This window comes from Spea bombifrons, chromosome 6, assembly GCF_027358695.1.
Source record: "Spea bombifrons isolate aSpeBom1 chromosome 6, aSpeBom1.2.pri, whole genome shotgun sequence".
NCBI lineage: Eukaryota > Metazoa > Chordata > Amphibia > Anura > Pelobatidae > Spea > Spea bombifrons.
This window is the reverse complement of record NC_071092.1, coordinates 46,554,818-46,582,526: the sequence shown is the minus strand read 5'-3', so window position 1 is coordinate 46,582,526 and position 27,709 is coordinate 46,554,818. Positions and strand designations below refer to the sequence as shown.

General features: G+C 40.4%; 2 protein-coding genes across 7 annotated transcripts in view; one reads left to right on the top strand and one right to left on the bottom strand.

Annotated features, from left to right (window-relative positions):
• Positions 1-963: 963 nt before the first annotated feature.
• ATG4C (autophagy related 4C cysteine peptidase) lies at positions 964-11,921 on the bottom strand. Its single transcript, XM_053469275.1, has 11 exons — positions 11,818-11,921; positions 10,535-10,671; positions 9,637-9,720; positions 9,056-9,292; positions 8,238-8,556; positions 7,850-7,920; positions 6,851-6,972; positions 5,816-5,894; positions 5,062-5,138; positions 2,830-2,949; positions 964-1,400 (listed from the first exon to the last, which is right to left on the bottom strand). Exons 2-11 carry the CDS (start codon positions 10,608-10,610, stop codon positions 1,230-1,232), a joined length of 1,356 nt encoding a protein of 451 aa, XP_053325250.1. The 5' UTR covers positions 10,611-10,671; positions 11,818-11,921; the 3' UTR covers positions 964-1,229.
• A 1,614-nt stretch (positions 11,922-13,535) lies between these two features.
• The window catches only part of DOCK7 (dedicator of cytokinesis 7), a 53,579-nt gene continuing 39,405 nt past the window's right edge, over positions 13,536-27,709 (top strand). For all 6 annotated transcript variants that reach the window (XM_053469528.1, XM_053469526.1, XM_053469527.1 and 3 more), the window contains exons 1-14: positions 13,536-13,649; positions 17,517-17,619; positions 18,480-18,655; positions 19,044-19,112; positions 19,470-19,599; positions 20,001-20,213; positions 20,704-20,789; positions 22,659-22,725; positions 23,235-23,384; positions 23,660-23,740; positions 23,879-24,044; positions 24,668-24,810; positions 24,976-25,069; positions 26,574-26,736. In XM_053469528.1, the coding sequence (XP_053325503.1) occupies positions 13,612-13,649; positions 17,517-17,619; positions 18,480-18,655; positions 19,044-19,112; positions 19,470-19,599; positions 20,001-20,213; positions 20,704-20,789; positions 22,659-22,725; positions 23,235-23,384; positions 23,660-23,740; positions 23,879-24,044; positions 24,668-24,810; positions 24,976-25,069; positions 26,574-26,736 (1,679 nt within the window). In that variant the 5' untranslated portion in view covers positions 13,536-13,611. The remainder of the gene's footprint in view (positions 13,650-17,516; positions 17,620-18,479; positions 18,656-19,043; positions 19,113-19,469; positions 19,600-20,000; positions 20,214-20,703; positions 20,790-22,658; positions 22,726-23,234; positions 23,385-23,659; positions 23,741-23,878; positions 24,045-24,667; positions 24,811-24,975; positions 25,070-26,573; positions 26,737-27,709) is intronic.

Here is a 27,709-nt window from a genome sequence, read left to right as displayed (position 1 = left end):
GCATTGCTTCATGCCGTCTTTGAAGACACTGCATCAATTCTTCTGCTGTTTACCATCAGACTTTTCCCATATGGGTGAAACCCAAGAGGCTGCGCTCCTATTAACACGAAAATTGGGGTTAACGTGCAAAAGAACAGGACGTAGAACACCGAAAAAGCCTGGAATAAAAAAAGAATTTACATTAAAGTATCCCATGCCACATCACAGAATCTATGATGAATGGCCTTTAATACACTATCAGATAAACGCAATGTTATTTTGTATCCAATGTAAAAAAAAATAAAAAATAGCCAGGGTATTTGACACAAACTTTCCTTAATTTCCTATGATTCTTCAGCACAGATTGCTTTAGATTCCTATGGTCGGGCCGTATAGAAGGTATAGAGACCCCAGATTGCATGCAAGGAAAGTTCCGCCATTGATGTCAGTGGCAGCACTTTCCTACCAATGATTGACTACTGAAGCAGCCAATCAGGGACAAGTATAGTTGTACCATTGAGGGGCGTAGCGGCTGCTGGGCTAAATCTTCTGTTTGAATACTGAGACTGTTAAGGTTATTTGCAGAGTACTTTAATATGCATTCTTCGTTACAGGAGGTTGTCAGGGACCTTAGACTGTCCCTTTAAACATTATAGAGGGCCAGGTCAGCCCTTCCTAACTGAAAAGCCTATTACGCTTGGCCCGGTAAAGGCTATTCAGCCAGCCATTAGTCAAACAGGACAGTCAATGCTGACAAAACCTTCAATTACATACTTAATGGCAACAAAAATCCACACAAAACAAGACAAGATGTTACCAAATTACAACTTTATTGTGTGTTACATGTAATTGTGCAAAACGTTTGGTCATCTTAAGCTCATGTGATGCAAAACGAGCTTATAATTATACATATATATATATATATATATATATATATATATATATATATATATATATATATATATATATATATATATATACACACACACACACACACAACAAGGCTATGCACAGATCACAGTGACTCCGTTCTATCACGGTAACTACGCGGCTACCCGCTACAAATCAATTAACTTACCTTGTCGGAATTACTATTACATTTCCATAAATGCAACAGTTAAAAAGGCTCCCTCAGGGCATTAAAAACCTTAAAATCTTAATTTAAAAACTAAATAAAAAAAAAATCTAGTGTTTTCAGAGGAATAGGAGAGCACCGATGGCTGCTGCCAGGATCCTGATGCCAGAAGGTCTTACAGTAAGACAAAGTCCTCCGTGCTGAATCGCTTTAAACTTTTCCTTTCGTCTTGTGTGAAAACAGCACTTCGTTCGTAGACCGGAGAGCTGACGAAATCAAAGTCCCGGGCATGTCCGTTCACAAACGTAAATAAGGGGTAACTCGGCTTCGTTGAAGACTTCATCACCTGCAAGACCACACCAGTTAAGTTAAGATTAGACTGAACAGGATGAGGTATGTTCTGATTTTAAAATAAATCTACACATGCCACCACTTAGAAATGTGCTTGTTCTTGAAGGAAAGCAAATTGTCCATTGAAATGGATCAGAAATCCAGCGCAGACGGGGTTAATGTTGTAAATGACTATTGTAGCTGGAATCTCTTCATAGGCATACAGAGGCCCTTTATTACTCCCATCACTCCTGTGTTCCAATGGCCCTTTATCACTCCCATCACTCCTGTGTTCCAATGGCCCTTTATCACTCCCATCACTCCTGTGTTCCAATGGCCCTTTATCACTCCCATCACTCCTGTGTTCCAATGGCACGTTGTGTTAGTTGATCCAAGTTTAAGTTTAAAAGGATAACTGATGGTTAGAAAACCCTTTTGCAATTATGTTACAGCCAGAAATATCCTTATTTGCCATGAAAACAGCCAAGTAGACACTACTGTTCAAAACCCCAGTTACAGTCATCAGCAAGACATGCTGCGAGGTCCCTCCACGATGCATTGTTAAGAAGGTAAGATCTTAAAGATCAGACAAATGTAACTATACATAATGCAGGGCCAGCTCTGTTTATAATGCACTCCATAGATTGTGAAGATACAATTAGGCATCTACACGGATCAGAATACTTACACTAAGTATGTTTTATTTTTAAATGAAATACCTAGCACTGGTCTTTCTAGCTTTTTAGCCATAATGATGATTATATATATACACACACACACACACACACAGACATATATATACAAACATATACACACACACAGGTTAATACGGCTTTTACAACGCTCAGCGATGACACCATTTATAAATGTTGCAACATTTACATTTATTCCGCCAACTATCAGGATTGTGCCAGGTCAAGAGCGCCACCTTCAGGAAGCAAGAACAACATATAACTGTTCAAAACAGTAAAACTGGAATATACTATTTATTATTAGAACACCGTGTCTAGCGCGGGACCTGTCTACAAAAGAAAAAAGTTTATAATTGGTTTATAATTGCCAAAAGATCTCAGCCGTGATCTGCGGTATTTAACGTGTGCAGATACCCGATAGGCTTGGGGCATGAAGTTGGAACTGGCAGAAATATTGTTGATTCGTCAGCTGCACATATACAATGTATGTATAATAAGCTGTATATAAATACGTGCCTTCTCCCCATAGCTATTCACTAAAAGCATAGCACTCCTCTGGTTAATGAACTGTATCTCTCATGACTCTCAGCCAGCCAGAATATAGACTGAAGCTCAAAGGTAACAGGGATCTGAGACAGTTGGTTATGTGTGAACAATGTTGAATGAGAATTGGCTATAAGAGCCACAAATGGACACCTCGGCAAATGTTACAATTTTATAAGTAGCCAAAAACTAGCTATTGCTGCCGACTACCTTTGTAAGTTCTTCTGTCGCTTTCTCGAAGTCTTTGGGGTTCCTGCAATAAAATCCGATTGTGCAGCTTGGATCCATTTTCTTGAAAGACATCTTCTTAGGGGAAGGGCAATGGAATGACTGAAAACAGAAAGTTTGGATGTCAATTAAAAAAAAAAAAAAAAAAGGTACCAGAAAGCCTAAAGTCTTTCTACAGGAATTATTATGCATTAAACCCGATTTCCCTCATCCTAGGAGCACCAGAAAAGGAGAGATCTGTGACAAAAGGTGGCAAAGCCAGCAGTATAGGCGTTCACTTCCTTTTGCTCCCCGAACATGTCACCTGTTCCCATGGTATACATATAGAGCGTATATATTCCATAAATTATATATATATATATATATATATATATATATATATATATATATATATATATATATATATAATCGCATAGAACTGTAAAATGTTGCATTTGATACAAGGGTCTCAAACGCAGGTCCTTGAGGGCTGCTGATACAATCCAATTAAATTCACAATGATCAAGCACCGAAGTGAAAACAGCCACTTAAACGCTTTAAATTTTGATCCTTTGATTTATAGAATATCCATATATAAAATACCACCCAAACTATGCTATATGGGAAATTATTGAGATATATATATATATATATATATATATATATATATATATCTATATATATAGCATATATATATAAAAAAAAACACTTCTGCGTCCGCATGGAGGCTTTACTTCAAAACCATTGTCCACTCGACAAAAAAAAATTAAATAAAACTATATATTGAGACACCTTGCCTTCTCTAATACCGTCTGGAAAGCAATGTTTAAATGTGATAATGTGTGTGATTTTACCTAATTACATTTGCAAATCTATCCGCATTGACTACGAGCCTCCGTAAAATTTACACGGCTCCACCGGGGTCAATCTGTCTTTGTCAAAGAATTTTCGATGGCTGTTCTCGTCAGCGTTTCAAAGTTTAACGACAGTCTGTATTCTCTTTCTACATAACACACCGAGCTTTAAGTTTTATGGAGCATTATCTGTAACGGCGGTTTATGCAAATAAATTAATTATGTATTCGTGTATATGTAGGGGGGCAGCATGATGCATGTGTTATGGCACAAGTTGTACACTATATATAGTATAGAAAATATACAAAAGTTTGGGGTCACTTAAAATTTGCTTTTATTTCAAAAACAAGGTAATTTCAGTCTTGAAATAACATGAAATGGATGAGAAATCCGGCGCAGACGGGGTTAATGTTGTAAATGACTATTGTAGCTGGAAACTGCTGATTTTTAAAGGAATCTTCATTGCTGGCCCTTTACCACTCCCATCACTCCTGGGTTCCAATGGCCCTTTAACACTCCCATCACTCCTGTGTTCCAATGGCCCTTTACCACTCCCATCACTCCTGGGTTCCAATGGCACGTTGTGTTCGCTGATCAAAGCTTAAGTTTAAAAGGCTAACTGATGGTTAGAGAACCCTTTAGCAATTTTACAGCTAGAGATGTCCTTGTTTTTCATTGACCCCAAACTTTTGAATGGTAGTGTAGCACGTGTAGACACATGGACATTAGTACGGGGGAGGGGGGGGTCTGATAACTGTGGTATGTTGATCCTCCAGGGAAATATTCCTGTGGCAATGTATCACAGGAGGTTCAGAGACAGATGGAATAGAAGGAAGTTTTACTTTACCAAGAGGGTGGTGGATAAGTGGAACAGTCTCCCAGCAGAAGCGGTAGAGGGTAATACAGTGAGGGTATTAAACATCCATGGGATGGACATACGGCTCCTGAATCTAAGACGAGACCAACCACAGCAGGAGAAACGGATGACTAGGTGGGCTGCATGAGTCTGATCTGCGGGCAACTTCTGTTTCTGTAACTACCATGGAGAGCCTACCATTAAAATAACGAAGATGGTTAAAAACATTTTGTGTAGGGATGGGGCTTTATATCCAACGGTCCCTCGGTGCCTGGGAATGCATCCAGTAACTCTTTGGTTTAAGACTCAGCCAAGACAACTCTTAATAACCAAATAAAACCAACGTCAAAACGCGTGTTACAGAACGCATTATTTGTTCAAACCTTTTTAGAGAAGAAATAACGGTTGTTAAAACGCTGCAGCAGGTACGTCCACTAAAGGTGGAGATCTTACAATGTACAATTTAAATTATAATTGGTGTGTAAATCAGACGAGGAAGCCGCGCTCCGTCTGCAATTACTTTACCTCGAGAGGAAAATCCGTTATGCTGACGTCCACAAAAGACTGGCAGTAATGAGGATCCATGTAAATCAAACTGTCGTCTGCAAGGGCAAAACAAAAGACAAGTAATTCAAAAAAATACTCTATTATCACACCGCTTACAATCCAATTTCTATGCAGAACAGCGAGAACGAAGGGGAAAAAAATAAAAAATTAAGACTATGGCGCTGGCAGGCCGAGACTCCGTGAGTGATAGAGAGAATTTACCGGACAGATTAACTTTTGCATAATCAAATGTGCTTGGATAAGCAGATTTTTGTTGTAAAGCGATGAGACTGTCATTTAATTTGGGGTCGATAAAATTACTCATACAAACACACAATTATATTCTAGCGTCGGCAGATGACAGATGCGTCGAGTTACTTTGCGCCGACAAGCAGGAAAGATTACTTGTCATCTTAACATCAACTTAGCCCACTTAAGACGGCGCAAATGTAAATATGGACTTAAAATATGCCAGGCGATGGCAGAAAGAAGCTCTTAGGTTTTCATTAGTAGGTATGTAAAAGATGCCTTGTTTGCGCAGTTCGGGAAATTAAACAGAAACCAATTACTGTGTGCCCTAAATGACAAATGGACGGTTTTTTGGTGGGCTTGATGAATTAACAGAGGACTCCTTTTGCTACGGTAATTATTCAGCCCGTGAATGGTCATTTACAAATGTGCCGGGAAAAAAAAAAAAACAAGTTAAAAAGCTGTATCTTATTAAACTACCCACCTTGAAAGCCCACGAAGTAATAGGACTGCTTCGGTTTGCCACCAATAATTCCAACGCAATATTCAAGGCTCAGAATTCCCTGCAATAAAAGACAATTCGCTCCAGAAACCAAGTAATCCAATTATCAGAAGCAATAATGAAAACGGATATTTTTTGCCCTGATAAGGATACTTCAAAGTTAATGATTCATTGTGGTATTTAAAAATGGATCTGAGATTTTAAAACTGGATACATTTAATTTTGCCTTCTTAAGGCAGAAAAGAAACATTTAGCATGCTTTCCTCTGTTATAGCTCTAACACTTTAGTGATAAGTGGACTCCAAAACCATTGGCAGCCAATGCAAAGGACCGGCAGAGGTTAATTGTCGCCCTTGTACAATAGGGACACTACAGTCATCGTATGATAGCCAAGAAGCCTCTGAAGGTGTGTTGCCCCCCATTGCATATGCATTTGCCCCTTTTCCTGCCCACCAATTTAATGTGAAGTCTTACTGCTAGTGAGCTCCAATGGATTGCCAAGCACTCCGGGCTGGGGTCTAACGAGACCGGCCCGATCGGGATCCACAACCATTGCTTCAAGCAGCCAATCATTGTGCAGAACATTGAGCGGCTGTGAGACCGGAAAGATCCAACTCCGCAGCTTCCCCATATATTAAGTACCTTTTTGTTTTTAGACTTTGGGCGATGCATATAAAAGCACTTGTTGAAATGATTGTTTAGAGGGCCTTCTGACACAGGAGAGTCCCTTTTAATTATTTTAGTCCTGACCCAAGTAATGATGCAGCAGTCCAAACACGTATAGAAGTTAGGACCTGTACAGACAACACTGAGAGCGTGCCAGAGAGCTACAAGAGATCAATATAAAACTGCAAAAAAAGTCATAGCAACCTGGCTTTTGGGATCTGTCAAGCCCCGTCCTTTTACACCAGTACAGAACATGCGCCATTACAACAGTATATGAAGCTGGGGTAACTGGAGGCCAGTACACAAGGAAAGGGGCAATTTATAAAGCAATGCATCCAAGCCGCTTCGTACCTTCACAAATTCAAAGTAGTCCACGTTGGTTCTTTCACCTCCAAGTCTCACGGGAACGAGAATCAGCACAGCCTTTTCACTGCCCGAGCAACACTGCTGGTCGTACACGTCACCGCTATAGACTAAACACAAAAATGTGTATATTGTCGGCATGTCTTAGAAAGCTAAACATGAAAGGCTTATGAGGCAGACTGTGCAGAATATATATATATATATATATATATATATATATATATATATATATATATATATATATATATATATATATACACATATATATATATATATATATATACACATATATATATATATATATACACACATATATATATATATATATACACATATATATATATATATATATACACATATATATATATATACACACACACACATATATATGCACACCCTCCACACCAATAGGATAGTTTCGTCAAACTACAAATCACAATGTAACTGCAAAGCAAATATGTTTGAATTCATGGCCACTTGTTTCATGCTAACAGGTGTACTTGGCACTTTACAGTATAATAGAGGAGGAACATTAAACAAAATGTTATAAGCACGGTAGTCCACAGATATTATGATCGGGTTCCAACAGAGGAGCTTACAGTATATGGAGTCTGTCTCCAACAAAAAGATTCTAAGGGGAGAAATAATGGCCCTTCTGCATAGCTCTACAGCCATATCTGGGAACTCTCCAGGTTTCGCTTCACCACGTAGAAGTCTGGGTCCCGTGAGCGCCATTGTGGCACACTTCCGCTTACTTCAGCGGGACGTCTACCAGCATTCTGAAAAGTGTGGGCTCTGGGCAGCCAGAGTCTGGACGTTCCCAGGTATTTCTATAACACTAGATACATCCTACTACTCGTCCCTTGAGACTTCTGGTGGCCCCTAAGTAGCTATCACGCGACTTCCAAGATAATCCACTGGACGGACCGTCCACACCAGCCACACTCTCACGCTGCAAGACGGCTCGCAGTCCATGCAGTCACTTACTTGTGCAGTCCTGAGCGACGTATATAGACAGACCTTGGAGCTCTGGATCGGGAGAGTCTTCAATGGCTTTCCTAAACACAACATTTGGAATCTCACTTACTAAGCAATAATCAGCATCCACAAATATAAAAAAACTGATATTATCTACAGCCGGTGCTTTTTGTTTTTAACATGCACTGGAGCCCCTTAAATACTCATTCCTAAAATATACAGGGAAACTAAACTAAAAGGTTTGCCTCCTTTAATAACGTTGCTACAACAGAAGCAGACCAAAAAATCCTTGACGTCATTTCAAAACAATTTTTTCCCCCAGCATTAGAACCATATGTATGACCGAAATTGAGACAATATACTGATTTTTCATTGAACTCTTAAGCCGTAAACTTGCCTCAAGAGATGCGAGACCACGGCCGGCCCATACCAGTCTCCAGCTGTTTTTCCAGAACTGTTCCCAAGTTTGACCAGTTTATGGAGTCCAAAATATGCCAGCGGGTAATCGGCAAACCAAGAAACTATTTTCCGGTGGTAGATCTCAGCCTGACTTTTCCCCTTATCGTTTTTAGTTAATGTCTTGCAATGCGAAGTAGTATTGGTTTGGTTTCCAGTCCACTGGTTCTCCAAAGCAGCTCCAACTCTACGGGAGCTGTTGATCGGCCACAAAGGAGATTCGGAGTCACAGAAGTCTAGAGCGTTTGGCCAGACCCAGTCTACAAAGGCAAAGAAGATAAAATGATTTGAATACTTTGAACTACTCCTCTGCATAAAAACACTTAATCCACTGTGCTTCAGGGTATGTACTATTTATTGTTTTATATAGCACCAAACTCCATAGTCTAGATACTAATGACTGTATCCAGTGAAGACAGATATAGCCCCTCAGGAGTTCACATTAAAGTACTCCAGTTCCATTCTCATTTCGGTTAAATTAAAACAGGAATCCCCAACTTTGTCAATCGGTGTAATTATTTTGGAAATAAGGCATATATATAACATAAGCTCAATTTTTAGCCTTGTGTCTCTTCAAGTGGCTTCCTGAACCAATCAGCAACCTAACAGGGGAGGGATAACAACGCAGATCTCGAGGACAGGGAAGTGGGTTCTTAAGTCAATTTTAAACTGTCACCATTACATAGGTTCTAGTACACTAAACAGCAAAAGTGTGTGTGTGTAGTGGGGGTATATTAACCCCTAATAACCCAAGCCAACCTCTTCCTAGGAAATGAAGAAGTAGTCCTTGAGCCAGCAGCATCTGACCAGTCCTCAAAGTGCACCCCCATCCACAATCCGTAGTCCACACCGATCCTTCCAATGGTGGAAAGTCCTCGCGGTACGTCAGCCATATCCTGGAAATGAAGTCCCTACGGAACTCTTCGACATTCCCAAAATCCTCTTCGTTTATTACCGAGCCGGAGTCCGAGCTACCGGGAGACGATTCGTTGGATTCTGGAAAACACGGCACAGGACTCAAGTACAAAAAAGCTGATATTGCGCATTTAGAATACAATACGTACTAAAAGGACTTTTCATTTACACAATCAATAAACACAGATCCCAAGGAAATGACAATTCTCACAAAGACTTTTTGTAGAGGGTTACGCCGCTTCAGCAGGGCCGATGCATGGGTACAGGGCGCCTAAAAGTTTCGAACAGGACTGCAAAGGGCTCTTTAACGGCTTAAACCCAATCAGCCACCGATGGGCAAAACCTCAAGAACAAAAAAAACCCAAAAACCGCAGTTCATCATTTTAGTATAATTAAGAATTAAGAATAATTGAAATATAATTTACCGTCATATTTGAAGTGATAGCATTTGCCAAGCAGCAAAACAGGGGAGTTCCTCCTGAAATAAGTTTTTGTTTTAAGAACCCAACCTTTAAAAGAAAGAAAAAAATTTTTAAATCCTTTAGAGCAAAACAATTTGATTATGGCATGCCTTTTATTTTTTTATTATTTTTTTTACACAAACTAGGTATTCATTAAAGCCAGGCAAGCCTGAATATAAGACTACCTTATAAGAACAAAGTTTTATTAGTAAATATTAACTAATGCAAGCTATTTTTCAAACTATGATTAAGAAAAATGTATTTTTTGTTTTCATTTCCTTTTATTTGCCAACCTGCCCCCCCGAGTTATGCACATCTGCCCCCCAGATATGCCTTAAAGCCCCCTATATGCCACTCTGCCCCGAGATATGCCTTATACCCCTATATGCCACTTACCGATGCACCCCTAGACTCATCCCCCGTGCTCCAGACTCCCTGGTGTCAAGTGGGAGCAGCCGGCGAATGTTTGCGTGATCCGTGCAGACAACCTCCACCATAGAAGCCCCGGCGGAAGCGTCGGGAAGCAGCACAGGTTGTCTGCACGCATCACACAGTCGTCCACCAGCTGTCAGACAGGAGTATCTGGGTCCTCTGCAGTGCTCTATTTCAGATCTGATTATATGACAACCTTGAATATAAGACAAGGGGTATTTTTTTCTCTGAAAAAAAACTTGTCTTATAATTGAGCAAACACGGTATATAGTGAAAGAATCTGGCCGGGTTTGGCTACATTTTACTTCCTTCTTCTTGGTGTGAATGAACTGGGAGAGGCTGAAGTTGAGGTGTTTGTTCTTTTCTCAGACTACCACTTCATAACTAATTGCAATTGCCGGCGTTATAAATAAAAAGATAATCTACTTACTGTATTTCATATTACGCCAAGCCGATAAGAATCTAGATTTTAGTTTGTCCACATCATCTGTGCCACTGGCTTCCATGTTTGCCACTTGAACAAACCCATACCGTGCCTGTTTGGTTTTGGTTTTTAAAGACAGATTCCTGGAAAAAAATTTAGACATAGTTAGTTCAACAAAAAAAAAACCCAACTATCCTATATTAGATCTTCATGGAATTTAAGGTAAACAGAGGATGGCAGAGGGATATATATATATATATATTAACCTTTCATTGCCATCACCCCTCTGCCATCCTCTGGTGTGTATATATATATATATATATATATGTATGTATATATATACACATACCGGTATATATATACACATATAGTTTAAAACGGTGTTATTAGTCGAGTTCACAAAGCATCTAATACGCAGACACTACAAACATCTATTACGATTCTAGAAAGAAAAAAAATGTGATAAATGTGGAAAATATATAATAAAGTATCAACAAAAAAGCATAAGGCAGGATAGGCAGCAGTTACAGATTCATATAAAAAGGTACAGTTTGGTCAGTCAAAAGTTTCTACCCCACTGGGGTGTTAATTATGTGGTTTAGAAGAAACCCTGGAACTTACAAGTTATGGGAAAAGGTTTGATTTTTAGGTGGGCTCACATGTCCGTTATACGCGTGTCTACAGTCACGTGAGTCCCCCTGATCAACATATTAAACAGTTTGGTCTCCTAATAAAAAGGTCACAACAGCCACTGTATGCTCTTTAATAAGGGGAGGGTAATATTAACCTCTACCACCTGTATTGGAAGGCTGTTCCTCTTATCTACCACTGTCTAAGCAAGCAGAACGATTGAACGTGCACAAATGCCTGAGCATAGAACTGGTTAGCACTACATGTGGGCAAAATAAACGTAACATGCTATAATCATATAACAAATTCAATTCCTTCACTGGATTACAGCAGAGGGCATTTAAATCAGGGGACCTGACAGCAGTAACTGCCATGCAGCGGTTTCATCTAACAGCACACAGGAAACATATGCAATACACATATATAGTGTGCTATTAACCAGAGGATTATTATAATATTGTTATTATAATATTATTACGCAGTGCATAGAGATGGGGGACAGACATGGGCCTCCAAAGCAAGTGTTCTATTTAACACACCGTATAAGTAGTATATATAACACACAGGAGTGTAACAGTGAGGGCTGCATGTATATAACGTAGTGTCACGCGTTTACTCATGGCCGCCACGTCCATTACTACAAGTACAGACAGTTTTACCGTGGACTCCCCCGGTGTACGGCGGCCCGGAGACCCCCAGCCTTGGTTCCCAAGGGTGCACAGGAGCCGCCGGATGTTTTCACTGTATAACCACAACAGCAATGGCGGCACTCCCGGAAGGGGCGTGGCTAGCTAGGCCCGCTCGCTATATACAGCAGCGCGGCCACTAGAGGGCGGTGTGTTGCCATGGTAACCTGGCAGCACATTGAATGCATTTATATTGAATTATTTCGAGAATTGAATTACGGTATTTAACCCCGGGAAAAGGGTCACTGTGTGTAATAAACCGCTGAATGACGTCACGGGGCCTACAGAGATGTTATACATGCACAATTAATAACATAACTGGTTTTATTCAGCGCTAAACTGGTAATTAAAATATTCCACTGGGATCTATTAAAATGCGGAGATTAAATGCAATGCGAGTCTCTAATAGAAACAGAGTCGCCCGTTTCTCCTGCTGTAAAGACTCAAACCTTAATCAGTTGTTGGTCTCGTCTTAGATTCAGGAGCCGTATGTCTATCCCATGCATGTTTAATCCCCTCACTGTATTACCCTCTACCACTTCTGCTGGGAGACTGCTCCACTTATCTACCACCGTCTCAGTCAAGTAAACCTTCCTTATACGGAAGCAGGGATATCAACCACAACATACTGGGAGCAAAGGCACCAACTGGGAGTCTTATATATGACCACAGCAGGGAGGTGGATAGGAAGGAGTCAGCTCCGGACTGTGTGACCCTGGAAAATCTGCCCCTTCACCCTAAGATCATACCTTGGATTCGAACCTGAATCTCAGGGTTTCTTGCCCCAATCCAAGGATTTTAGGGTAAATGGGCAGATTTTCAGGGTCTCCGAGTCTGGATCTGACTCCTTCCTATCCCCCTCCCCCCGCAGGGATCAATTATATATATATATATATATATATATATATATATGACTCCCAGTATGCTATGGTTGACTCAATTAAATAATGACAAGTCAAGGTTTCCATGACGACCGTTACTGGAGCCATTTGGGTAACACATTTGGCGAGCCAATACGTAGACTCTTCCTGATGGGCTATCAAAGGGTTAATATTTCAGGCGTCAGGGGCATCTTAGTAAGAAAGTTCCGGGGTCTGGTAGCGGGACACTTATTATCAATAGTTATTATTATTATTTATTGTTTTATATAGCGCCATCATACTCCGCAGCGCTGTGCGAGAGGTTTATATAAACGTCTTTTTAGTCGGTGGTTTTGCCTTAGATTTAGGATTAGCCGTGTTTAAATCCGTTCACTGTATTAACGTCTACCACTTTCGCCAGAGGCTGCGCCACGCATCTACCACCCTCTCGGTAAATGTCCATACAAACATTTTATGCCCAAAATAATTTTTACAAAATTTTAACAAATTTAGACGTCCAAGAAATGTTCAACTAATGTAATCACAGCACTAATAATTGCACACATCATTCCATGCAGCGTGTTAGCAGGTGCAGCAGCGATATTTTTGGTAAATGGGGTATTTTAATTTCCTTTTATTTCTAGATTCCCCCCCCCCAGTATTTCTGGAGTATTTCTGGAGTATTTCTGGAGTATTTCTGGAGTATTTGCAGTGAAGTTGTGCAATGAGTGAAGCCTCCAGGACTCTCCTCCTGTGAGTGCAGAGCCCTGGCTGGGGGGCGGCTTTTCCTATCATTACGGTAGTCCCTGCCTTACCCTATTCTCCCGAAACTGAGCGCACTACTGCTTCCCAGCGGCTCCCGTTCTCCCCCCCAGCCCCGCCGGGAGACCCCCTCAGACCGGCGGCCATGGCCGAGCGCCGCGCCTTCGCCCAGAAGATCAGCAGGTAAAGAGCCAGAGGGCCCCGGGGGCAGGTGGTAGGGCCCCGGCACTGCGGTGGGAGCCGGCATGCCTTGTTTGACTGGGATTCCAGGGATCAGGGCCTAGCTGGGTGGGAATCCCCCGGGTGGGAGTAGCTTCTCTGCCCCAGATCCGCTGCTCCTCCTGTGGGAAACCGGCTGGGAGAGCCCTAGATCGGGGGAGCTCAGTAGAAAGCCCCTGTATGAGGGTCGGGGCAGTTTTATTTATTTTAACCCTATAAGTCCAGTGTCATCCTTTGTATAACAGCCACCTACCCCCCCATCCATACCATGGGCTCTAATGATAGAGAAGTCATGTGGGAGTGTGCTTAATATGGAGCAGTCACCATGGAAACCAGCGAATGCTTTTAGCACTTGAATGACTCATTCCCAATATAATCCATAGTGTATAGCCAATGTTACCCCCTGGGGGTAGTTATCATCTTATAACACTACCTACCAAGAGGCTTACATGGGGCGAGCGGGAACCCCAGAGGCTAATGTATGTGCTAGGCTCCTGCAGAACCTCTTTAAAGGTGAGGTATACGTCCATCAAAGATATAGGGGGCAACCCGAGACGGCTTAAACAAAGATCTGCCCCCTTTTTAACATAACCCAGTGGCTTGCAGTCTAATGTGAGGATAATTGGGGGCTGTCACATCCATGGTGTTTAAACCCAGCGATTAGAGTGCTAGCGAGCGCTGTGCCGGTGAGAGTGCGGACGGGGTGGTTAGATTTGAATGATTTTTTTTAGCTGCTTTTCTATATAAAACGGAAGGGTGCGACGTGCTGGAACCCCCCCCAGATATAACAGTTTGCCCGTGTCACATTGCGTTGTGTCGGGGTAACAAACACCGCGGGGTTAAACCTGTTAATTATTTGGGGGTTTCTGGACTTCTTGTTTCTTGTCAAAAAATATAACAATAATTCAATCTCACAAATAATTTAAATCTCGCTAATCCAGATGCACCCACTGGGAGGTTATGTGTAATAAGTGCAAAAAAATGTTCCAACCAATAGAATGTTCCAATTTCTAGGAACCTTTCATTGGTTGCCACGGTAATAGGACCACATTTTAAACTATGCACCACAATCGCTTTCGATTCTGCAGAATTCCCCCCCCCAGTGCAGAAATTTAAAGCGGCCACTCAGCCGTCGCGTTCCTGCTCCTATATATTATGAAAGCCCCAGTGAGCGTCTGTTTCAGGAAGAGCTTGGCGGACCCTGTTTAATGTATAGTTAAATCAGTGAGTCTCGTAAACACATTGAAGTATGCATGTTACAGGGCAGCTCAGCCCTTCACTGCGGAGTTAACTCTGCATGAACTCCAATACGTTATACTCCATGTAAGTCGGAGCGTGACAAAAAAAAACTTCTCATGTAACTCCTCCCCCAGCTGCCAATACTGAAAGCAGGAAGCATGCGGATGTACACTTTCTGCACATGCTCAGTAGCTCTTCCATTAAAGTATTGGAGGCAGCAGCCAATTGCGTGTGAGCTAGCAAAACATCAGCGTTCAGAAAGCATTCATGTGATTTGCTGCTGCCCCACCCCCATTGATTTCAATGGCAGCTCAGCTAAAGCTGAAGTTCTACTGCGTGTGTGAAAAAGCACACCGGGGTCTGCGAAACGGACCCCGACATACATTTAATGTAAAAATACGTCGTATGTCATTAAGTGTGATTTTAGGTATTGACCCCATGTTTATAAATCACCCTCTCTGTGTATTACCGTATATAAAAGGGCAGTTCTGGTGCAAAAAGATAAAATGTAACAGCCGTTAGAAAGTATCCGCTGAGAATGCACCAATTTCTACCACAATGACTACTTTTTACCCCCCAGGGTCCTCCTAATCTGACCTTTTTACCATTTTTAGCTTTTACATATATTCTAACAACACTTATCAATCTTATTATCATTATTAATTTATCTATTGTTATTAAAGTTAAAATATTCTATATTAATATAATAATTTAAAATGTTATAGATGATGAAATGTGATAAATAGGCTTATTTTTGCAAAGAATAATATGTCTTTTTGTTGTCTTTTTTAATAGCATTTTAACCCAGCCAGACATTCCCGCAGTATACTCTGTACAAAGATCTATTGATTTTTATGTTAGTTCTGCATTTTTTTGTCAAAAACTTTCCATTGTGATCTCAGGGTAATGGGCAGCGGACGATTTAAGCGTTCCGGGCATCCATTTTCAGCACCCGCGCATTTATTTATTTTTTTAATTTTTTTTTTACATTGGTCTCTGGAAGAATTGATTTAATTTTGAATTTTTTTTTGCCATCATAAATATTCACACAAAAGAATAATTGTGATTTTTTACTATATAATGAAAAAAAAGACCATGTTTTTTTTTTTACCCATAATTTTAGACTTTCTAATCAAAGTGGTTCCTGATAAGAGACCAGAAGTAGATATTTTACGAAAAAATTATTTTTTTAATCAGAATATAATTGCAGCTAATTGTAAGCCTTACATTATGGGAAAATACTGCTCATGTTATAATGTAATGATTGCATTTTTTTTAACTTCACTGAGGGGTTGGTAGATAAGTGGAACAGCCTCCCAGCAGGAGTGGTAGTGTTTAATACAGTGAGGGGATTTAAACATGCATGATAGGAATACAGCTCCTGAATCTAATTTTTTCACCTATTTTTATTGCATTTAATGATTCCACGATTTTTAAGTATCGGAGAAATGAGCTCTTCCCTGCTTTGCTTCTTGAACATGCGCCACCTGGAAGAACAAAGAGCGCGCTGTGTTTAACCTGATCTTCAGGCTCCTTTTTCTAAACACTCGATTGTTAAAAGTTCCATTGTTTATACAAAGAAGGAGACGCGCCTCGCTTTGCCCGTCCGCAGGGTGCTTTCTCCAACTTCTTCTCTTTTGTTTGTTTTGTAAATCATATGTGGCCACGTATGATGTCATACGGCCCGTGGAGCTCTTTACCAGCTCCTCCATCGTCATCGTCATTGTGATAGAACTTTTGTGTCCGTCGCAAAACACTCCTGTTACCTGCGAACAATTATCCGCTAATCTCCAGTCTGATATTTTAATATTCCGAATACAATCTCTAGATTGTAAACTCCAGTGCACCGAGTCAAATTGTTATATTATATACTACTTGTTATGTCTTGTCTCCCCTTTGTACACCGCTACGGAATTTGATGGCGTTATATAAAACGATAGGTAAATATTGAAGACGCAGTCCGAAGGGCACGGCCCGCAAGTAACAATTGCCCTGGTTTTGAGGGATGGACAGGATTGGTTGTTTTATTGTAGAATTGTTAAGTTTCCATAAATCCTGTTTTTACGCTTAAAGTACATTAGGGGGGGCTCCATCCATTATCTGCACTTCGATGAGTTTCCTGTACTTTTTGGAATTAGCTTTATTTCTCGCCCCCCCGCTTGTCTCCCAATTGCACTCAAGCAGCACCGCCATCCGGCACCGGCTCTAGAGGGTCTCATGAGCCCCCTCTGTGCACATGCCCAGAAAGCGCCCCCATTAATTTCAGCCGGGTGCTTTCCTGCCACTTATTGGCCGCTTCAGGCAGCCAAGCGTAGCACAAATAGCAGATAGGGTAAGGAGGGGGCTGTGTCCTGCAGCTCTGGAGCTGCAGCTTCTCCCAAAGCTATTTTTCGTATCCTACAGGTAAATAAAGCATTCCGTGTTGGCGAGGCTCGGTTTGGGCTGTGGCTAGGCTTCTGGAGAATTTTCTTTCGATTTAATCTGATTTTTTTCCATTAATGTTGGTTATTTTTGTGACGGATTTAGAGTAATTATTGTTATTTATAATTTTAAATTATAATGCTGAATATTTTAAAATATTTTCACTTACAGGACCGTGGCTGCCGAAGTGCGAAAACAAATCTCCAGTCAATATGGATCTCCGCAGCTCCACAAAAACCTCAGTGTTGGTGGCGGAGGGTCGCACCACGCCTCGGTACGTCGAGCACGATATCTAATCCACAGCTGAGCCAAAAAGTCCTTTCCGTTACATTTTTTTAGGGCTCAAATTATTTAAATGTCATTGGGAAATGCAGTTGTCGTTCTGTCTGGGCATCATCCTAGTTATAATTACACAGGAGAAAAATCCACTTGGTTTTCAGCATGTAGCTTAAGGTTAATTCTTTAAGAAGTTGTGTATTTTGAGATGTAAATGAAAGTAAGCAAGTGCGGCCATTTTTCTTTTGCTATAATTTTGCCACAATACGTAAATATTATTCCTTGGAAAACAAGGACATTTCTGGCTGTAACATAATTGCAAAAGGGTTTTCTAACCATCAATTAGCCTTTTAAACTTAAACTTGGGTCAGTGAACCTAACGTGCCTTTATAACGGAGTGATGGGAGTGATAAAGGGCCATTGGAACACAGGAGTGATGGGAGTGTTAAAGGGTCACTGGAACACAGGAGTGATGGGAGTGATAAAGGGCCACTGGAACACAGGAGTGATGGGAGTTATAAAGGGCCTCTGTACGTCTATGAAGAGATTCCATTAAAAAACAGCCGTTCACAGCTACAATAATCATTTACAACATTAACCCCGTCTGTGCTGGATTTCTGATCCATTTCATGTTATTTTAATGGACACAATTTGTTTTTATTGCAAAAACAAGGAAATGTCTAAGTGACCCCAAACTCTAACTGAACATATTGCTTCGTTAAGTCTTCAATTGAAAGTGATATCTCCTATAGAATAGAGTCGCTTGACCTTTTGGAACCTTTTTATCCATTAAGCTGAGCGGACCGATGGGTTCAGCTGCCAACATCGCCTTCATTGCTTACTGATTTCTGTCTAAAGGTTCCTCTCACTGAAGTGGTGGATCCAGTGGATTTCGAGGATTACCTCGTCTCGCACCCACTTGCTGTAGAGTCTGGTCCGTTGAGGGATCTGTGCGAATTTCCCCAAGATGATGTAGAAGTTCAGTACACGCCAAGGGAATGTCGCACTGTGATGTCATCAGTGCCGGAAGACAGGTAATATATTATTATTATTACCTTTTATGTATTAAGCTCCAGCAAATTACGCAGCGCTGTACAATTTAATTGGGTCATTTAACACACATAGACATAAATACATCCACAGACAACAGGAGTTAAAGATGATAAAGTGAGATAAAAAAAAGGTTTAACTTCAAATAATGATATTTTTGTTATAAAAAAAAGTAAAGTTTTTAAATGCTGTTGATTTTTATTATTATTATCTATTAATTGTTTTATGTAGCGCCGTCATATTCCATAGCGCTGTACAACGGGTAGACAGGACATAACAAGCAGTATATAACATAACAATTTGATGTACAGAAAGGTTTATTTGTGTTTAAATAGTCTAAAATCAACATTTTCTTTTTTCTTCTCCCCCCAGTGAAATGGAACCTCATGTCAGGGATTGCATAAAAAGTTACACAGAAGATTGGGCCATTGTGAACAGAAAGTAAGTTTGCACAACCGAGGAACACAAAACCCTTAAAGGAATTTCTTCATGGAAAAATAAAACCTTCAGTGAAATCTGAGGGTTCTTTTAACAGTCTAGTCCATAAATTTGTGTCTTTATTTTTTGAATTCTGCATGGACTCTGATACCTTTTACTACGTGCAAATCGGTGCAGGCGTTCTTTAGTTATTGGAGTAAGAAAATAAGACTTCGGTCTCGCGTAACTCCTCCCCCAGCTGCCTCTACTGAAACAGGAAGCATTCGCCAGTACACTTCCTGCACATGCTCAGTAGCACCAAACCTCAGAATGACTTCGGTTAAGCCCTATCCCTTTAACTGTTGCTTATATTTTTAACAGGTATCACAAGTTGGGAACTGGTTTCAACCCCAACACACTGGACAAACAGAAGGAAAGGCAGAAAGGTTTGCCTAAGCAAGTGTTCGAGTCGGACGAGGCCCCGGAGACGAGCAGTTACCAGGATGAGCAGGTATAGAACGATCGTGTGAAGTTTCTGCAAATCCCGATGTTAAGACTGCGGGGATAAATTGTACCCTGCGGGTATAAATTGTAATATTGTACCCAATCCACTAAATATATATATATATATATATACTTTAGTGCAATGTTAAGCTTGTAAGCAACGTTTTGTGAGTATGGTCTTCTTCACGTCAAATTATACTTCCATTAAGATGTGTAGGTGAGTTAGGGGTCCGGACTTTAGAAGAAGTATCGTCTCTTTTGGCTCCTGATGGATCCTGTAAATATGTAGTCACTCAGCTAACTCTGTGTTGATCTCGGTGTTACCTTTTTATATCTCTAATATTATTACTGTATATTGTATTTTTTTATTTATAAAATTCCATTTACATTATCAAACTTTCTGGACAGGATGATCTCAAACGACGCTCTATGTCCATCGATGACACGCCGCGAGGAAGCTGGGCATGCAGCATCTTCGACCTCAAAAACTCGTTGCCCGATGCTCTACTTCCTAACCTACTCGATCGCACGCCAAATGAAGAGATAGACCACCAAAACGAGGACCAAAGGAAATCAAACCGGCACAAGGAACTCTTTGCACTGCACCCAGCCCAAGACGAGGTATCTAAACTAGTTACAATTACTAATTAATATCGGTGCTTTGAAGTTTTACGTCGTAATACGAACAGATTTATTAACAGATAAAGTTCTTTAAAGGTGGAGTTCCATTTATATAAAACCCTCTAACATACTAAGCAAAAAGCCTTAGCAGATCTGCCAGGATATTGTTTTCTCTGAAGGTTTAATCACGCAAAAACTTGCTATCTATGGAAAAAAACATGTCTGTACCTGCTATTACGTCACATGACAATTAAGTTTTCCCTGGAAAATGAAGAATAAGGCAACATTTTACTTGTTTAAATATTTTTTTTTAAAAAAGGGTTTGGGTATTCAGCAGAATTAGGAATTACCTTTCTAATGCTTCATTAGGAAAAATATATATGTTTTAAAGTTTTAAATCTGTTATTAGAACACATTGACATATTACTTTCCTTTGTAAATGAATATGAAATTAGTCGCTAATCTGAATTCTTTCCAACTTTCTCAATAGGATGATCCGATCGAGCGGCTTTCTGTTCCCGATGTGCCAAAAGAACATTTTGGGCAAAGATTATTGGTGAAATGCTTAACACTCAAGTAAGTTTTTATAGAAGTATGTTACGTTTTTAGGGGTTTATTCACTAAAGTGGAAGCTGGCAGGAGAGATTTGCTCACCTCCCTGCCTTTCCTATACATTATTAAACGCCATCCCGGAATAATGCCTGAGCTCATCCTGCATAATGTATAGTTCAATCAGCAAGGAAATTCACTGATTTTTCTACAAGAGATGGGATTTTTATTATGATGATGTCACACTTCGGAATGGCTCATTCCATTGCTAGTAGGGGGGATGCATGTTAAAATAAAAACCAAAAAAAAAAAACCAAAAGCATAAGCCCGTGTAACATAAAAATAACATTTGAAGCTCAATCTTGAGAGTGGATAATGTTAAGAATTAGCACAGACCCCTGTAGTCCCAGAAATGCATTCAGACCCCCCGACACGGCGCATACGGGGGCTTTTCACCATGGATGTGATATTTATTACTGCCCTCCTTCGGAATCAAGAAAGGAAAGAACGAGTCTCATTAATAATAATGAATTCTTTTCACGGGCTTTAGTTCCGGGCAGTAATAGCCTCTGTATTGTAGACCTTGAGGGCATTCGAACAAATGAGCCATCGTATGTATACAACAAAGCAGGACTTTATTGGCTGAGTATACATCAAAGGGCGCACGTTCCTCTGTTTTTACTGTGATTGAATTTTCAGGTTAATAAACTAGGTTTTCTCTTTACCCGTTATACTTCTAAATGAGGAGAAGAGCCTCGTAACCGCTTCGAAGCCAACGTGGGGCTTTTGTCTTCTCTATGACTCCTTGTTATGTGGGGGCAAATACAACGAGGCAACTGATACATCGTCAAGGAAATATTGACTGTAGATAATAAAGTAATTTATTAGCTCATAAATGATAAGTCCCTTCTTTCTGATTTCCTTAGCGGAACAAAGCTGTCCCCCACTGCCCAAATTATCATAGAAATTTACATTTTAATCGGTTTTCCAGGATCAGATTAGTTTCCATTTAAAGGTGCAGTTCTACTTCGACATTAAATCAATTGGTCTCTCTCTATTTATTGATCTGCTGTTAATTTTGTAAATATAATAATATATAATATATATTATATTTATATATATTATATAATATAATAATAATAAATGTCTTTAGAACAAAATGAGGCAATATTTTACGTGATTAATTATTTCTAGGAAGGGTTTGGGCTTTAATTATTACGAGGAACGATGTTTGTAGCGCTACATGTAGCATTAAAATATTGCATTCGTTAAATATATTCACAGCAGGGGGAGCAACACCTTTCAACAAAGCCGAGTTTTCTTTTGGAGGCTTTATGTTACGTCTTTCATGGGGCAATAAGCGTTCACACAACAAGTTTAAAACAGGAACAGTCGCCTTTAAGCGCAGCCTGTTTCTTGGAAATGTGTAAAAGAAAATTAAGTAAATTAGTAATAAACCGTAATAATCGAAACAGCTGTGCACCATTAAAGTGCCACATTGAGCTAAATGTCCACAGGGGGGCGCCATACCTGGGCTATAAAATATTACTGGGTGTTTGGTGACGGTCTCCTTAAATCCAAAAGGAATACGTTTACAGATAAAACAGTATTATAGGGGATTGGGAAACATTTCCACTCTTTAGAGCCACACTGATTTTATATTTATAGAAAATATATATATAAAAAATAAATTATATATATATATTTATTTATTTTTTAATATTTTTGGGGACATGCACAATAGAAGCCTTAAAATATTTTGGGGGGGGACTGAAAACAACATTTTTCAGAAATTCATTGCATGATATTTTATTTTAAAAGCACTAGAAATATCCTGTAAAGAGTTAGTTTTTTACAGCTACGTGCATATACTGATTTTATTTTTTGGTCTCCTAGATTTGAAATAGAAATCGAGCCAATTTTTGCGAGTCTGGCTTTATATGATGTCAAAGAAAAGAAAAAGGTGGGTGATAGCGCATGCAAAATTCAAGTCCTTTCTGATCCCCTTGAAATGTCGGGGTAAATAGAATTGAAGAAGTGAAGCTCTTATTCAAGAAAAAATTGTAATTATCCATTTTATCTGCTCGTTGCAGGATTTGCTTCATCACTTTGGTTCCTTTTAGTGGCTCCTATTTAATAGACACTAGTTCTAAGAGCTTACAAGTAGAAGGAAAGGCGGAGGGTATCATCTTTACCAAATTCGCCTTCTTTCTATACTAACAAACTTAGGTATACCCAACAGACGTGGGTGTAAAAAGTGATTCTATTGCAAAGATTGAAAAGTGGATTTATCCTCATAGCAACCGATAGAGTATAGCTGCCAATTGGACCATTCCATTGGTTGCTGTGGTAACCACTTTTTAAACTTTGAACCAGAATCCCAGAATCTAACCTTCAGCGTGCGCAGCTTCTAACGCGTTAGGATAAAGGTAGCAAAACTTTTTTTTATGATATTGTTTTTTTTTTCTACAGATCTCAGAAAACTTTTACTTTGACCTGAACTCGGAGCAAATCAAAGGGATGCTGCGTCCTCACATTCCACCCGCGGCCATCAGCACCCTGGCCAGATCCGCCATCTTTTCCATCACGTATCCATCCCAAGATGTCTTTCTAGTGATAAAGGTGCCTGCTGAGACAGTGTCCGGTGGTGGTTGTGTGTGTGTGTGTGTGTGTGTGTGTATGGGCGTGTGTATATGTATGTGGATATATATATATATATATATATATATATATATATATATATATATATATATATATATATATATATATATATATATATATATATATATATATAATTTCTCAGCCTAACCAAATGGAGTGTACAGAATCAATAAGTAATCTTTAGAAACATGGAATAAATGAAGGTTTAATAAAACCTTATAATTTAATATTTTCAGCTGGAAAAGGTTCTGCAGCAGGGAGACATTGGAGAATGCGCAGAGCCCTACATGATACTGAAGGAGGCCGACACGGCTAAGGTGAGCGTCTCGGAGCTTGTTACCCGCGCGGCTGATCGAAGGAAATGTAGGAACCGCCAAAGCTCAGTTTAGGATTTTGGATTATTATGTATTAAATTATTCTGGATACGTTTAGAGCTTTATTTGACAATTTTGTAGAACAAAGAAAAGCTTGAGAAGTTGAGACTCCAGGGGGAACAATTCTGCCAGAGGCTGGGGAAATACCGAATGCCGTTCGCGTGGACAGCCATCCATCTCATGAACATCGTGAGCAGCGCCGGGAGTCTGGAGCGGGATTCCGCCGAAGTCGAAATCGGACCTGGAGGTATCTCTTCAGTCATACGGGAATACATTAATGACTGGACGTGAAAAATAAACATGGGGGCATTTTGAAAAGGGTGTTAGGCCACATATATTTCCCCGCCACCTATTTTTTTAATATTTAAATGTTTACGATGCTCTAATATATTTTATATCCGTAATGTGTGTCTTCTGTTCATTGCATGCTATTCTTATTTAAGGCTGAAATGTTTTTGGAGTCTCTATTTGAGGACAGAGGTGACAGTTTTAGATCCTGCGACTCCCATGACATTGGCTCTTCCCACATCATATGGATATAAGAGTCCTTATAGATGGGCGGATAGCGAGGGGGGAAAGGGGCATTGCCTAAAATGGAGGGGGTACCAGGTTGGATCAATGGGTGTCTTAAACCTTGTGGAAAATCCACCTGCGCTACTGTAAAAGCCACCTCGGCTCATGTGACGAGGTCCTGAAATGCAGCATTGGGAAGCGTCTGTTATTATATGGCCCCCGAGAATACTTGTTGCGTTTACTAACCTGAAAGGCAGGTTCCATGTACTTATGAGATATAACCCAGCGAGGCGCGTTGTGTTCCCGAGCATTAACTGCGTTCAGGCCATGTAATAATAATGTTGATTATTCCTTTAGAACGCAAGGGCTCCTGGTCGGAGCGGAGGAACTCCAGCATCGTGGGAAGGCGCTCGTTAGAACGCACCACCAGCGGCGATGAAGCCTGCAACCTGACCAGTTTTCGACCGGCGACGTTGACCGTGACAAACTTCTTCAAGCAGGTACAAAAAGCTTGTTGCTTACATACCTTTGCTAGGTTGTGATGTGAGGTCCTTCTAGCTGCGTGATAAATTTCTTCGACGGTTCAATGTGTTTGAGCGGAAGTTTAATGTTTATTGTAATCTAGCGTTAAGAGCCGCTAATGTTGGCCGTTTGCGTTTGCGCAGGAAGGAGATCGGTTAAGCGATGAAGACCTCTTTAAATTCCTGGCAGATATGAGGAGACCATCTTCTGTTTTAAGGAGACTTAGACCCATAACTGGTAAGTCCTGCATCTCTTCATCGATGATGTCATATGTCCAAATAAAGTATTTGTTTTTAATATTGCCATATATTTTATATGAGCCATATATTCTTCACTCTTTAAAGGGACGTTTACAAGTAAAAATGTAATCATCAAATAATTATCTTTAGGGGGGCTTGGACTGCCGCTTCCTCATTTACGTAACAAGTTGTTTTTTTGACCGGTTGCCAGTGCATTCCCTCCCATATAAGCAAACAGCTGGTCATTTGTGGTTGCAATAGTTGTAGGTTTAGGGCCCAGGTATTCTATCTGCAATGCGGTATTATAAAGCCTCATTTCTATTACCTACACATTTTTGTTGTAATATGATTTTTGTATCCTAAACTTTATCTAAGTTTGGAAATTGAAATACGTGGCACTGTTACTGACTATATACAGTACTCCACTGCTATTCAAAAGTTTGGGGTCACTGAGCTGTTTTCGTAGAAAACAAGGAGATTTCTGGCTGTAACATAATTACAAAAGGGTTTCTACACGTCAATTAGCCTTTTAAACTTAAACTTGAATCAGTGAACACGGGAGTGATGGAAGTGATAAAGGGCCATTGGAACACAGGAGTGATAAAGGGCCATTGGGACACAGGAGTGATGGGAGTGATAAAGGCCATTGGAACACAGGAGTGATGGGAGTGATAAAGGGCCATTGGAACACAGGAGTGATGGGAGTGATTAAGGGCCATTGGAACACAGGAGTGATGGGAGTGATAAAGGGCCATAATTTGGAACACAGGAGTGATGGGAGTGATAAAGGGCCACTGGAACACAGGAGTGATGGGAGTGATAAAGGGCCATTGGAACACAGGAGTGATGGGAGTGATAAAGGGTCATAATTTGGAACACAGGAGTGATGGGAGTGATAAAGGGCCATTGGAACACAGGAGTGATGGGAGTGATAAAGGGCCATAATTTGGAACACAGGAGTGATGGGAGTGATAAAGGCCTTTGGAACACAGGAGTGATGGGAGTGATAAAGGGCCATTGGAACACAGGAGTGATGGGAGTGATAAAGGGCCATTGGAACACAGGAGTGATGGGAGTGATAAAGGGCCATTGGAACACAGGAGTGATGGGAGTGATAAAGGGCCATTGGGACACAGGAGTGATGGGAGTGATAAAGGGCCATTGGAACCCAGGAGTGATGGGAGTGATAAAGGGCCTCTGTACGCCTATGAAGAGATTCCATTAAAAATCAGCCGTATCCAGTTACAAAAGTCATTTACAACATTAACCCCGTCTGCGCTGGATTTCTGATCCATTCCATGTTACTTTAATGGACAAAACTTGCTTCTCCTTCAAAAACAAGGAAGTGTCTTCGGGACCCCAATCTTTTATATCGGTAGTAAATAAGTACTATCGTCATATGAACTGTAGTATTTTCTATAACATGTTCCAGTCTGTGTTTATATCCTGTAACTGCGCTGGTAAAGGCTCTTTTACATTGCGTTTCCTTTTAAACGTTCCAGCCCAGCTGAAGATAGACATCTCCCCTGCGCCAGAGAACCCCAGCTACTGCCTGACCCCGGAACTGTTACAAGTCAAGCCGTTCCCGGACAGCAGAGTGCGGCCCACAAGAGAGATCCTGGAGTTTCCAGCCCGAGACGTCTACGTCCCTAACACCGTTTACAGGTAAGCAGCGTCTCATCGGCAGCATTGTGCGCGAGTGAAGGTAGGTGACGCATTTGGTGATGCTTGGGGAAAAAGTGACATTTCTTTCTTCCTGTAGAATGCTCAAGTATTTTGGGAAAGTAGAGCCAAGTTGATATGTTTATTGGCTAACAGAGTAGATTTAGAGTGCAAGCTTTCGAGACCTCTCAGGTCTCTTCCTTAGGCATATTATGACATCAGCATGACTTTACTTGTCTCCTGTGATCCACACTACCAACTCTAACCTTTTGTCAGATATCGTGAGTCAAATGGAAAGCGTCAGCCTAGTGTCCCACGCAGTCCGCCAATGAGCAATGCAAATTAAATTACATTTCCAAGAAATATTATTAGCTTTTATTTATATGCCGCCAAAAATTCCTGCAGCACTTCTCACAGTCCCTGCATTCAAAGGGTCTGACAAAACCAGAACTGACCGACTAAAACAAACCGATACATTATGTAGAGCGGGCTCGGCTCGCAAGCTTACAATCAGTATTTATTAGTTCACGATGATGCCTAAGTGCGTTGAGCCACACCATAATACTTCAGCTCTTTCCTACATGGTGATTTATTCACCATCATAAAAATAATAATTATTATTATTCAATTTACTCTCGAAAGTAATAAATTATAGGAACCCGTCATCATGTTTTGGGGGGTTTTTCAGCTATTTGTGTGTATTTATTTTTGAATTCAAGTTGTAATGGACGTCAGATGATTTAAAATATTAGTTTCCGCTGCAGGAAAGTGGAGCTTGGAAGAAAACTTTAGTTTTTTTTCCGCTGCGTAGACACCGGCTTTTTGTTAATAACACAAATCCCTGTTTAGTTGATTTAGGCAATAATGTGACTTAAGTATCATTATCTCTTTTAAAGCATGGCACTTTAATTCATTCCGCGGAATGCTCGCGTTTACTCTCCTCTGAACAACCTCTAAACGGCTGCAGACTAATGTG

Bases quoted from the DNA above. Each gene is read 5' to 3' on its own strand.
- ATG4C (XM_053469275.1), bottom strand. From the start codon at position 10,610: ATGGAAGCCAGTGGCACAGATGATGTGGACAAACTAAAATCTAGATTC. The intron at 9,293-9,636 runs GTAAATTATATT...CGTGTTTTCCAG, and splicing joins CTATCACTTCAAATATGACG to AATCCAACGAATCGTCTCCC. The intron at 7,921-8,237 runs GCAAGTTTACGG...TGTTGTGTTTAG, and splicing joins GTGGTCTCGCATCTCTTGAG to GAAAGCCATTGAAGACTCTC.